This window comes from Alnus glutinosa, chromosome 5 (genome assembly GCF_958979055.1).
Source record: "Alnus glutinosa chromosome 5, dhAlnGlut1.1, whole genome shotgun sequence".
In the NCBI taxonomy this organism is placed as follows: Eukaryota; Viridiplantae; Streptophyta; class Magnoliopsida; order Fagales; family Betulaceae; genus Alnus; species Alnus glutinosa.
In genome coordinates, this window is record NC_084890.1 from 24669921 (window position 1) to 24683986 (window position 14066).

The 14066-nt window shown below is 35.5% G+C and overlaps 2 protein-coding genes across 3 annotated transcripts; one reads left to right on the forward strand and one right to left on the reverse strand.

Moving 5' to 3' along the window:
• Positions 1–13: 13 nt before the first annotated feature.
• LOC133867628 (protein BREAST CANCER SUSCEPTIBILITY 1 homolog) lies at positions 14–8125 on the reverse strand. 2 transcript variants are annotated; one of them, XM_062304381.1, is made up of 14 exons: positions 7869–8125; positions 7421–7474; positions 7252–7322; positions 6035–6148; positions 4796–5286; positions 4220–4330; positions 3050–4102; positions 2840–2940; positions 2074–2260; positions 1883–1974; positions 1668–1791; positions 1411–1576; positions 1091–1209; positions 14–633 (listed from the first exon to the last, which is right to left on the reverse strand). In XM_062304381.1, the coding sequence occupies exons 1-14, from the start codon at positions 7922–7924 to the stop codon at positions 286–288; spliced, it is 3087 nt and encodes a 1028-aa protein (XP_062160365.1). In that variant the 5' UTR covers positions 7925–8125; the 3' UTR covers positions 14–285. The 2 variants fall into 2 exon arrangements, with proteins under 2 accessions (XP_062160365.1, XP_062160364.1); XM_062304380.1 differs by having other exon boundaries at positions 14–636.
• Positions 8126–10497: 2372 nt separating this feature from the next.
• LOC133869462 (pentatricopeptide repeat-containing protein At4g21065) lies at positions 10498–12460 on the forward strand. Its single transcript, XM_062306469.1, has one exon. The coding sequence runs from the start codon at positions 10549–10551 to the stop codon at positions 12388–12390; it is 1842 nt and encodes a 613-aa protein (XP_062162453.1). The 5' UTR covers positions 10498–10548; the 3' UTR covers positions 12391–12460.
• Positions 12461–14066: the final 1606 nt, after the last annotated feature.

Below are 14066 nucleotides of genomic sequence, written 5' to 3' on the forward strand. Positions count from 1 at the left end.
TAGCGGCAATTATCCCAGCAATAATCTTCTTATAATGGAACAATTAAAACTGACTCCCACACATTTGACATTTTCACCCACCTATATATCCTACTTTACACAGCAAAGTAAAAAGATTGTATCACCAAATTATATTTCCTTTATTCATGCAGTCACATGAGCATGATGTTTATACATGTCTACATCATACTAAAGGAAAAATAAATAAATAAAAACTTATAGCTAGTTCAGAAGAAGATTCCTAAACATGTACAAAGCTCCGATCCTGGGATTGGAAAAGATATATTATTTGGCAAGATTTTGTAAATTGCAGGCTGCTATGGAGTTCAAAACCCACGAATTGCTTGCTACTTTGGCTCCAGTTGATGTTGCCAGGGCCTCTGCATCCAACCGGCGGCGGTTGAAAATTGTAGTTTTCTTGCTAGGATCACATTTATCAGGAAGCTCAATACTGTAAATTATGAAGGTTTGGCCTGTTGAGGAACCAGAAAACAAGGTTTTTTGGTCCTCTGAAATAGGTTTTCTATGCAGAATTGTCCCTCCAGCAGCAATTACAAGGTCTTGTAGGTACCCCTTGTATGCGGGTAAAAAATCTCCCATGAAATAGAACTTACGCCCATCAAAAAGCTTTGGCTGCTGCATGTAAAAGTGTCACTAAAAGAAGCAGGTTCACATGTTTGCACACAACCAGGTATGTTCTTGTGCAAATGCACACATCTTCATTTTATTGGTTAGATGCTCATGTAATACTCCCCAAGTAAATGAAAGATACAACATTCGGATTAGGTTTAAATATTATCATTTAATTTTCAGAATGTGTTGCAACTCAAAGGATGAACACAAAATAATCACAGGTCTTTAAATAAATGGAAAAATTAAGATGACAGAAAACACCCACCTGACATTAGAACATGGAGTTTTAAGATGGCCCATGAAGAACATGATAAAAGCTATTTTAGATGAATCATAATTGGAGTGGGCTTACATACTGTTAATTTATGAAATTGCATATGAGATATATATCTTCTAGAAGAGTGTCAAAGGAATTCATTATGATAATCTTTACAGTTGAAGGCAAGCAGTAACCAACCTTGTTCAACAATCTTAGCCTTCCAAGTCGAGGCCCATCCCTGATCCCATGAATGTCGACAGTAATTTCATAAGGCTCCTCATCAACAAGTTCCATGACCTTAATGCAAGCCTTAACCCCTGTAGACACACAAAGAAAACGTGAGCTAATTACATATATGTGTGTGTGTTTGTGTGTGTGTAGATAGAAAAGGGATGGATAGCTCCAAAGCATATTTATCCCTTTATATCTGTAAAAATATACAAGCTAGATTCTTAACTTTCTTAATAGAAAGTACAGTACTTATACTTTTTGGACAAATGATATAAAAAGGTACTTACACTCCATATTCAGTATCCACTTTCCCTCCAAGATACCCATCAATATTTTGAGGGTTCTTCTACATGCCCCATTTTCATTTGTTGATGCAATAACATGGGTGATACTCAAATCCCACTTTTTCAGAATTGTAACTCCAGATAATCTCTCAAAATCAGAAACAGTTTCCTGCAGTTTTAACCATTAAGAAAATAATAAAAATCAGGTTTTTTTTCTTTAAAAAATAATCGATTTTAGTAATATAAGTAGAATTGTTTACCCTCTCTGCAGTTGTGAGAGCTGAACAACAAAGAACCAATTTCTTTGAGGATGCACAAAACTTCCAATTTCTACCAGTACTGATGTCCTTTTCACTAGCAACATCATCACATTGAGATGATTTCCTGGAAAGAATGGAATAAAAGGAGAATATTGTGTTGGAGAATGATCTATTATCTGTTACTGAACGTAACTTCAAGGAAAAGGTCAACATACCCTTTAAGAGCACATTTCTTCCTCCTTTCTTGAGGGCTTTCACTAGGCAACTTAGAAGAGGCATGAAGAGGGCATAACATGACAAAATTATCCTGATTCAAGAGATAAAAACTTAAAATAAAATAAACATTTTTTAATAAAGATATTTATTACAAAGCTTTAGATTGCATTTGGTTCTCTATATCACTTACAGTATCCCATCGACATTGAGGGATCAACTTTGCACAAGTAACGTGAAAACTCTTGCGACAACTCTTCGCATAGCACCCAAGTGCTGCCCCTTTATTTCCACAGCAACAACACTTAATTCTTCGACTTCTTGTTAATTCAGCTTCGAGACTAATTGCATTATCATCTTGGAAATAGACATTAGGGGCCCTGCACTTATATTTTTGAATACCTTAGATAGGAGTTCCATGGCGATTTCAAGATATTTGAAAAGTGAACCAGATAACAAAGTTTTCTAAATTGGTCCAACCCTAATATTCATTATCATGGCAAAAATTCATTAATTTATGAGCATATAATAATCTTTTTGTCAATAAATCGCATAATCTTATTTGAAATCCATATCAGTAATAACAGGCAATACATAAGCACTTAAAATAGCTTATCCTCATCCAGACTACCCGTATTCCACAAACTTCTTGTTTGGTCTAGACAGCAGATAATGAATCTGCTAAATAAGTAATTTCAACTCTTTCAGATTTTTCTAATAATATCAAAATTCAGGAGGTAAAACAAATTTTTGAAAACCTTCACTTTAAACCAACAGGCTATCATCTGGTCCAAAATAGCAATGTAGATAAACCTCATTTGGACTTAATTTTACAAAAAAGAAGAAGAAGAAGAAGAAGAAAGAAGAAAGAAAGAAGAGGAAGAAGAAGAAGCAGTATGAAAACAGAGAAATATAGCCATTTCAGATCAATTCTTTTTGGTGATGTGAAGGATGTTTACCATTCAGTGCAATTCCTATGCGAATGTATGACCTTGGATCCTCCATCATGATCTGCAACAACAGGCCTTCCATTATAGTAATGGACCATTTCTCCTGATGCCTGCATTTGGTTCAAAGAAAAACTGCTGGTTTATTGATCCATAGAATTAAAGCATAATGAGGAAAAGGGAAATCATGTGGGAAAAAAAAATCAAGGGAGTAAGGGATACCTCTGATTCTTCTGAAGAAAGACAGAAAGCGCATTGAAACTTGTTAGAAATAGTCCCACATTTCTGTAAGACAACGTTATTCATCAGAGAAGGAAGCTTCTGTACAACTGATGAATCATCCTGAACTTTAACAACAGATTTTCCCTGAACCTTTTCAATGAGTTGGGTTTCCCTTGCAGGATCACAAGTATGACCCTCTTGGATGTTGTTGACCAACTCATCGTTCAAGATGGCATCAGAGGAAACTCTCAACTTTTTCCTACTTCTCAGCTCTTGACCACGCGACTTGGTTTCTTTTCCAGGTTTGCTTGGTTTCTGCCCGAAATCAGAGGCTTTCTTATAATCAGCCATAGCAATAGATAAAGGTGCCAATTCAGGATTAGTATCCAAATCTTTTTGATTTTGAGTTTTAACTGATTCTTTAAGCACGTTGTCCTTCAGAGAATCCAGTTTTCGTTTCTCTGACCTTACTGAGGAATCAATCTTCTTATACCTTTTTCCAGCCTTCTTCAAGGAAAAAACTTCATTGTTGACTTCTTTCTTACCTAATGAAAGAGGTGTCTCAATTACCGCACTTCCGCCGCCATGATTCAAAGTTTCTGTTCCCACAGAGACAGCATGAATATTTTTAGGTGTTGGCTTCGTTGCACTTGTACCATTACGAGACCTCTTACTCCGTTTGCTGGTATTATCCAAGCTGTAATTATTGTCGAGAGTTTGCTCTTGGATAAAATTTTCTGATGCTTTATTCAAATCAACATAAATTTCAAAATCTGAATCTGTATGCCTTTTAGGGCACTTCTTTTTAGCTCTTTCACTTGCCTTCCTAATCTTACCACTCTTGTTAGATTTATTACTTCCAATTTGGTCATTGGAATCTTCAGTTCTGGGAGAGGACAGATTGGGCAGGACCACATCTGCAGTACCACTTCCTTGTTTAGAATTCTTGTATTTCTCATTTTTGGTGCTTGGTTCTTCATTTGTTGTCACATCCTGTAAAGCTGCTTCTAATTCGTTCTCTTGAATTTCATTGATTTCTTCAACATTTGCAACCTGCCTTTCATTTCCAATTTTAGTAAAAGCCAAATGACTTGAGCAATATCAGAAATCAAGAAAGAGAACAAATGTATGAGGTGAAATGCAATACTATACAAATGATGATATCAATACCTGCATCTTAAAGGGACTTGAACAAAGTTCGGGAGAGCATGGTCTTTGTGTCCATTCAAACATCTCACTATCAAAAAAATCTGCAACACTGGAGCACTTGCCATGTAATCCCTATATAATATTAGCAAAACATAAGAAAACAAAATTCTGGCAAAAAAAAAAAACAATCAAAGCCAATATGATGAAGTACCCCATCATACACTACACATAACTTGATCAAGTCAACCTGTTTTAGTTTAAAGCTGGTACAATCCATGACAGGAACAGTAAACTGGAATAGCTTCACTAGTTTTTGGAGGAAGGTCAGCTAGTGTAAGTTTGAAAAGTTGAGGAACTATTTCTAAGATGACTCTTGCAAATTTCAAATGGGCACAATGGTGCAACTTGTCAAGTTAGTCAAGTACTAAATTCTGTCAACTTACCTAAAAGAGTTTTCTACAAATCCAGAACCAGCCTATTGACATTTTATAAGACACATAATAAATACTGATAATTAACTGCCAAGTCAGTTAAACAACATTACTGATTATTTCACAATAATCACTCAAGCTTTTAAGAAATTGACTATGCACTCACAGTTGGGGTCGAATTAGAAGGGTATTCATCATCTGAGTCCTTGATATCACTGAAGGCAGGAGCATTTAGTGGTGTCATATCCATAAATTCACCCTCATCAGTATGCTGACTTGACTTTTCTACATCTTCCTCCTCTCTCAACCAAAAGAAAGGTGAAAGCACAGGTTCTCCCTTGTCCTTTAGAACAGGCTTATCCTTTAAAATGGTTGAACTTCTTTTGGGTTCTTCCCTAGCAATTTCACTCAATTCACCTTCTAATATTGCAAGCCCTGTTGGGCTTTCTGAAAAAGGACACTGTGGCACCTGAACCCTTTTCTTGGTTGGAAATGAAGGTTTCACAAACGTAGAACTAGAACTTTTCATGTTCAATTTAGATGTTTTTCTTGACCCTTTTCCTTTCAAGGTATTTTGTTTCTCTGCTCTATCCTGACAGTTTCCGCTGCTATCTTGTTCACCATGGTTGCCTTCACCTTCAGCTTGCTTTTCTTTATCTGAAACACAAGACAATGGTGTGACAAAAAGCAGAAGCATATTAATTGAATTTGAGTGTAATAACCTAAGAAAATAAAATGGCTTGCTCCACTTGAACGAAAAATGGATGCATTAGTTATAGCTATAAGTATTTGAGTTAACAGATATAGGAGACTACAAATGATGCGGTCAACGGATAGCAGAATGAGTATATCTGATGTACAAGACAATAAACTGGTGTTTGGGCTACTATAAATGCGTGCATAAATCTCATTTTCCTCCTTTTGTGCTAATGAAACTCAAAATTAATCTTCTCTTGCATTAAATGCTTTCATTTTGCGAGTATTTTTATAGATAATTTGAACTTGAACAGTACCCCCTAAGGGATTGAATCAGTAACCTGAGGCCCCGCCCTTTATCTACAAGAGGACATGCCATTTGGTCCAGGTGGTGTGGCACAGCACTGTGACAGTCTTCATGGTTCACATTCACAATAATGACTAAAAAGGAGTATTAAGTACAAGATATGCTAAAAGAAAGCATGGGAAATAGCTCTAATTAAGAAACATATTTCAGAAAGATAGTTGACATACAAATGTTAGTTCTGGTGATAGATACCCCCATCTGCAAGTAAAATTTAATGCATGTGCAACTCGATGATATCAATGTGTCTAAAGCCCAATTGACTATTATTTTTTCTAATACCAGCAGGGTGATTCCTACAAACAATTTGCATTACTGTGTCACATGTGTTTACTGAAATATCACCTGAAAATTTAGTTGAGGGAGCATTCTGAGTGACAAATATATTGATTCCTGAAGCAACTTCCATGCTTTTGTAAACGCTCACCAAGTTATCCATGTGAGGAGCGGGGCGAACCTCTGCAGCAAAAATAATCCATAAGCACTAAAAATAACCAGAGGAAAATCCAGCAGGGCTGAAGCTAGTGAAAAAGCCACGTAACTTAAAGAACTGGGGCTATATTTGCCAAATGTTTTGAAAAGCATTTTTTGTGTTTTGATTTGAAAAGAGTTTTGATGTCATGAAAGTTGAGAATTGTTTTCGGTGGAGTTCACATTTGAAAAGTGTTGTCTATGGGATCCATTGAAGAAAATTATTTCATAAATTTTTTAATGTTTAATGTTTTTAAAGAAACAAATACTAAACATACGTATTTTGTAAAAACACATACTTATTTTATTTGGAAAAATGTTGTAAAGGTCATTGAGGTTTAACCTTTTTATCAAATCAAACGCTAAGGTTTAAAATTGATCAAATCACTCCTTAAGGTATACTATGTTATCGAATCGCTCTCTCCGTACATATGTTGTTAGGGTTTTTACGAAAATTATGATATGTAAGTGTAAGACAACATCAAACCCAAAAAAATAGCTCCACACATAGAAATGTGTCCCTTCAACTTGACACATGGCAAAAAAAAAAAAACAAAGTAGAACAAGGAGGAATCACCCTCCCACCAACAAGGAGTGGCTCCACCACCACATAGAGGGCGTGGATGGGTTGGCCCACCCACCCACACCCTCACTAGCAGAGGAGGCATGGGTAGGTCGCAACTCAAGCCCTTGTCAATGGGCATGGGTGGACCTCAGTGGATAATGGATTGCCTCACCAATGAAGAGATCGCAAGAAAGGGCACCACGAAATAGACTGAGTTAACTTAAACCTATTGCAAGGGGTTATTGTTCAGGAAATCAATTACACGAGAGTAATTCAAGTTGAAAGATTCATTGGTGTATGAGCCTTCCTTTAAAGATCTTGATACTAGTAACGTATGCTATTAAACAATAGTAGTAGCAGTAGTAACGATAATAACAACATCAGCAAGGTAACAATTAAGGTTGCCATATTTTTACTCTCTCATCTAGTAAAACCAAGTGATAGATGTGTCTATATGCAGCCACAAAGCCAACAAGCTCTCTTAAAGTTAACATTACTTTATACAAACAGATCCATTGCCACATACCTCTACGCCGAAATGGCACTTTACAAACTGGACAAGTGGAGCCGGATTTCATCGATTTCACAATACAAGAGCTGGAAACAAGCAGAAAAGTCATGTTTCAGTTTTCCAAAGTCTAATTGCCAGACAATGACACAAATGAGATACGAAGTGTACTAGGAAAGGAGCTCACTTGCAGAATACATGATTGCACGTAAGTGAAACCGCAGAGTTCAGTAGACTCAGGCTGCGAAATCAAAACAATAAGATAATTTCAGCCCATTGACCCCCAAAATGAGGTATTCCCAAACCCTAATATTATAAATTTCGTGCAAAATCCCAAGCAACACATATGAGTCACACTAACGAATCGCATGAGAAACTTCGACATGTGCCGTTTCAGATTGGATTTAGTTTTAAACAGTCAAAGATCAGAACATGGAATCAAACCCAGTTGTTAAGACAACAATCAAAAACTAAGGGTCTGTTTGGCAGCTGAGAAAATCTTTAACACAAAATAGAATCTATAAGAATTTCCAATTTGTCCGATCCCACTGAGATCAACATTCAAATTTTCAGGAAAAAATAAAAAATAACAATGAGGCTATGGGGATTGAGAGGGAGTGAGAGATGGCATTTACCAAATGGGGCAATTGAGTTCTCTGCCCATCCTCTCCAGGTGGCTCGGATCCTCCATTTTTGCTCCTATGATTCCCGATACGAGAGAGAGCGAGAGAGTTAAGGAAGGAGAAGAAGAAGAAGAAGAGGCACAGTCTTTCAATGCGAAATCGAAAATTTGAAGGCAAAAAAGATAGAAGAGGAAGAGTCACTTTCTTTTTGAATTTTTTTGACCCGCCAAAACCTCTCTCAAGTCCCAAGGTCGCGCGCGCCTAATTTTTCGGCGTTGGCGGGGTAAGAAGAACAATTTGGTACTACCCTCAATTTTGTCCTTCCAATTAAAACGAATTTCGATAATTTTTTTTTATTTTTTGACATGTCCACAAGAAGGGAAGGGAAGATTCAAACTAGTGACCTCCGCTTCATAAAGTATGGTCTTCAATTGATTGAGCTACCCCTTAGGGACAGCAATGAATTTCGATAATTAAATATTAAGTAAGTAACTCTTCGTAGTTCGTACTTATTAATAACGTTCGGTCACTAAAAAAAAAAAAAATCATCTAAAATACGCTCCGTATAAAATAAATAAGAAAATTTTGATTTAAAAATATTGAATTATCAGCCTATTTGACTTAAGAGTACTAAACTTCAAAACGTCTCAAAGTAAGGTATCTAATTTTTAAAACGTCTAAATAACAGGTACTCGATTAGGATTTGTTGTTAAATTATACAAATATTTTCAAAATACCTCTCTCTTTTTTAGGGGAAAAAAAATGATAGAATTTAAATGTTGGTCAAAATTTACAAAAATACTCTTAAATTTTGAAAATTATTATTAAATTTTGCTTTTTTTTTTTTTTGGATGTAACATATTTGTGAGAATAATTTTGAATTCTTTTTGTTTTGAGTTATTTATTATTATTATTTTATTTTATTTTTTTTGGCTAAAAAGGAAAAAAGCTACCATAAAAAAGTTACCAACGAGCCATTTACACTTTAGAGCCAAGCAAAAGCATTACTCTTAAATATTTAAATTTTAAATAGGAAATTATATGTGTAAATAGCAGGGCTAAAACTTTAATCTCTCCTCTAGAGGTCCACGTCCACCCTCTTCAACTTTTTCTTTTTAAATTTTATTTTTATAATGTGCATATATGGCATGGCTAAAATAGGAGAGCATGACATGGTACTTGATAGTTGAGATATACGTGGCGAGTTTTTGTTGGGATACGTGGTAAAATAGACACATTTGACTTTTTTTTAAAAAAAAAATTAAGTGGCATTCATTTTGCTTTAAATTGGACCGACAATGTAATAGAAACATCTATTTGTCAAACACCTAAAACTTAGGAATTCTTTAGATAAAACCTTTTATAGGGTTTTTTTAAAAAAAATAAAATAAAATATATATTATGATGTGATATAAAACGTAGTTTTAATTGTTTTGTATTTAAAGTTGGAATTTGACTTAATGATTTTAAAATATTATCAAACCAACCTCCAAAGGGCCAAAATCCAACTCATTAATAAATTCACATTGTTTTAGATTATGCATAGGTTATGTTTACATTGGTTTTGTTGGTTATTTTGCTTTTAATATATTTTAAAAAGTAATGTGAAATCAATATATTTTAAAAATATTAAGGCTTTTAAAAAAAATTAAAATAAGCCCAAAACACTAAAAAAAAAAAAATGGCCTAAATTATTTTTAAAATCGTTTAACATAAGCTTTAATAAAGCTCCAAATAATACTCAAAAGGCCCATTACCTAATATGTGAATAGCGGATAACAACCGTATTTAATAACCACAATAATCGCACGGATGCGATTAATAAAAACATAATACGGATGTGGATACTAATTTCTAAAAATGATATCTATATCTTACGGATGTAGTTGCTAATATTGCAAATAACCACAGTCACATCTGCATGTACACACATACTACATACCATCCATATCCAGGAGATTTGTAAAGTTCATTGCAATGCTGATTGGTATGCATATAATCTCATTAGATGAGCTACTTCTACGTGCCGATTAAAGTGGAAACATTCCCATTTTTGTTGTGTTCTCATAATTGCGCTTCTTATTAGAGGCAGAATCATGATTTTTTGCGTGGGAGGTCCGAAGCTATATAAAGAAATAACTGCATAAATACAAAGAGCAGTAGAATAAAAAGCCAAATCATCTAGCCATTTATACGGTGAAAAAGTTATCATTAACGGAGCTATGCTACTTTTTTATAGGGAATTTAAAAAAATTTAAGGTTACCAAAGACTCCCAACCCCTAAGTAGGTCCGCCCTACTTATTATTCGTGACACCAACCCTTTTTTTCTTTTTCTTTTTTTCTTTTTAGGTTTGTTTCTGTATAGTACTTGCTCTGGTTTCGTATATAATTATTAATTGTTGTGCATGAAATATTACTCTTTGTATTTAGAATTTACCTGAAGCGGATCTCATCCTTATTTTAGAAGTTAAAGGCAATTTAATCATTCGATATTCCTTTTTTTTTTTCTTTTTTTTCATTTTAATCTCATAGTTTAATGAATTTATTTGATTATTCATTTAAGATCATTGATCTAGTATTCTAGTTAATGCTTAAATGCTTAATACACTATCAACTAGTTGGCCACTTTGTAGCATTTCATTTGACAAGAGAGCAGAGCAGAAAGCTCTATTTTCAGACAAACACAATCTGATGCACTCAAAGCAACCTTCACTATTCCGCTCATCCTTTCTACCTTCTTTGACACCAATCTTACCTCACAACCCCGGAAACCCAACTTTCCCAGAAAACCCAGTACCATATCTTCTCAAGAAATGCATTGCTCTCTTGCAGTTATATGCCTCCTCCAGATTGAAACTGAAGCAAATCCATGCCTTCTCAATCAGGCATGGTGTCCCAGTATCCAACCCAGACATGGGCAAGCACCTCATCTTCACCATTGTGTCCCTCTCAGCTCCCATGTCTTATGCCCAGCACATATTTTCGCAAATCCAGGATCCCAACATTTTCGCATGGAATACCATGATTAGAGGCTATGCTGAGAGTGAGAATCCAAGGCCAGCTGTTGAACTGTACCACCGAATGCATATGTCCTCCATTGAACCTGACACACACACATACCCGTTTCTTCTTAAGGCTGTGGCTAAGTTGACTGCAGTTAGAGAGGGAGAAAAGATACATGCTATTGCTATAAGAAATGGGTTTGAGTCATTGGTTTTTGTTCAGAATTCATTGGTTCATATGTATGCTGCTTGTGGGCATGCTGAGAATGCGCACAGGATGTTTGAGTTAACGCCTGAAAAAGATATTGTTGCTTGGAATTCTGTGATTAATGGGTTTGCTCTTAATGGGATGCCCAATGAGGCTCTGACCCTTTTCAGGGAAATGGGTTTGGAGGATGTTCAGCCAGATGGGTTCACTATGGTAAGTTTGTTGTCTGCTTGTGCTGAGGTTGGAGCTTTGGCATTGGGTAGGAGGGCCCATGTTTATATGTTGAAGGTTGGTTTGAATACGAACATGCACGCTAATAATGCCCTTTTGGACCTCTATGCAAAGTGCGGGAGCATTAGAGAGTCACAAAAGTTATTTCATGAGATGGAGGAAAGGAACGTGGTTTCTTGGACTTCTTTGATAGTCGGGTTGGCTGTTAATGGGTTCGGCAAGGAAGCACTCGAGCTTTTCAAGGGGTTGGAAAGAGAGGGTTTGTTGCCAAGTGAGATTACTTTTGTTGGGGTGCTGTATGCTTGTAGTCATTGTGGAATGGTGGATGAGGGGTTTAATTATTTTAACAGGATGAAAGAGGAATATGGCATTGTGCCTAGAATAGAACACTACGGCTGCATGGTTGATTTGTTGGGTAGGTCAGGCAAGGTGAAAGAAGCATATGAATATATTCAAAGCATGCCATTGAAGCCCAATGCCATTGTTTGGAGGACCTTGTTGGGAGCATGCACAATTCATGGAAATCTAGCTCTTGGGGAGGTTGCAAGAGCCCAGCTCAGACAATTAGAGCCTGGAAATAGTGGGGATTACGTGCTCCTCTCCAATCTTTATGCAGCAGAGCGTCAGTGGTCAGATGTGCAAAAGGTGAGGAATACAATGCTTATGGATGGGGTGAGGAAAACTCCAGGGTATAGCCTTGTTGAGTTAGGGAATATGGTTTATGAATTTACCATGGGTGATAGGTCTCAGCCTCAAAGTGAGGATATATATGCGATGCTAGCAGAGATCACAAAGTTGCTGAAATTGGAAGGTTATGTGCCTCATACAGCAAATGTGCTTGCAGACATAGAGGAGGAGGAAAAGGAGAATGCTTTGTCTTATCACAGTGAGAAAATTGCAATTGCTTTTATGCTCGTTAATACAGCACCAGGGACCCCAGTTAGGGTGGTAAAGAATTTGAGAGTGTGTACTGATTGTCATTTCGCGATTAAACTCATATCAAAGATTTATAAGCGAGATATTGTCATGAGGGATCGCAGTCGGTTTCACCATTTCAGAGATGGTTATTGTTCTTGTAGAGACTACTGGTAACTTGTGGGATAATTGGCAACTCTTTGCTTAAATTCATTTGATAGAGGTATGCATTCATATAATCAATTCATTTGGATGATACTTGATTCCTACTGGCCATGAAAAAATGAACGAGTTGTTTCTTGTATATCAACAAAGACAAATTTCCTTCAAATTAGGTTGAAAGAATTTCATTCAACTTAGTTTATAATACTGTAATGTTTTCTTTGAGCATGTGAAAAACACATGTTTTTTAAGGGACACATGACAAATTTATAGATTGGGTAGGAGGAAATTTTTCCAATCCAATTTAGAAGAAATTTCTATCCATAAATATATATAATTAGTATATATATAAAGGATATGCAGATGCTGTTAATATCTTAAAACCGATATCCGCATCCGCATGTATAGATAGTTGCGGATAACGGATGCGGGCGGTTAATATCCGCTCGCATATACACCCCTAATGTACAAAAGTGTGCGTCAGTGTGAGCTTCAGATATAAATGATTGTAATTGCCACTCTAGCGGTTGGTTATGTTATAGAAAAAATAAGACACTACAACTTATGAATCACCCTATAGAAAGTTATTGTTGATACCTTCTCCCAAGACTTGTTTGATTGCAAGTAAAGCAGCCTCATCCACTAAAGGATCTCTTGGGGGAAGTTTTTCTACCCAAGGCAAAAGATAAATCCCAAAAGAGTCCCGATAGGAGAAAGACTAGTGAATCACTACATCAAAATTGATCTTGAGACAATTTTTTAGGGGCAACTTTCTTTCTTTAGCCTCCCCCAAAATTGAGTTCCAACCCATTAGATGAGTGAAGAAACCCAATCGGTAGTCCTGATCACTAGTCAATTGGCCATTTATTGTTAGAAGCACTTCAAAAGAAAATGAATTGGATCCTCTTTATTTCATTTGAAATAGATATTATTTATTTCATAATGAAGATTTAAAATTTGTGCGTCTAATGATATATATGATGTTAATATTGTCACATATTTTCCAAAATTTAAATAATATGGTATTCTAATTTAAAAATTTAATGTTGGCACGTCAATATGGTATGTAAGCTATTTAAAATTAGGTGACCGGTATATATGATGTCAATGCTGTCACATCTTTGTTAGTGAGTATATAAATAATTAAGTTTTACAAACAAGGCTTGGCCCTTAGTCCTATTATGACGAAAATTATTTTATACCTAAACCTTAAACAACACAAATCTATCATGAGTAAGAGCAATAGCAACATCTTCCCTTAAGGTTTTCCTTAATTTAGGGAATTAAACTACTTTTTGTTTCCCTATTTAAATGCACTCCACAATAGATGGATTATGATCTTTTTAAATTATTTGCTCGAATTTGGACAAGTGATTGTAAGAGACCACTTATGAGACACACATGACCAAATAAAAATTGGACTACCCAATCACTTATTTGGTCAGGTGGGTTCCATAAGTGATCTCTCACAATCACCTGCCCGAATTTAAGAGAATTTAAGCATATAATTTGAGAGGATCTTGATCCACAATAGCTTTCATTATCCTTTCTTTATATTATTTAAATATTATTTAAATTAAATGCTAAGAGAAATAGATATGAAAGATAAATCATTTAAATATTATTTCAAATAAATGTTAGAGGACTAAGGAATGAGAAATGAAAGAGAGTTTTTTATATTAAAATAATGC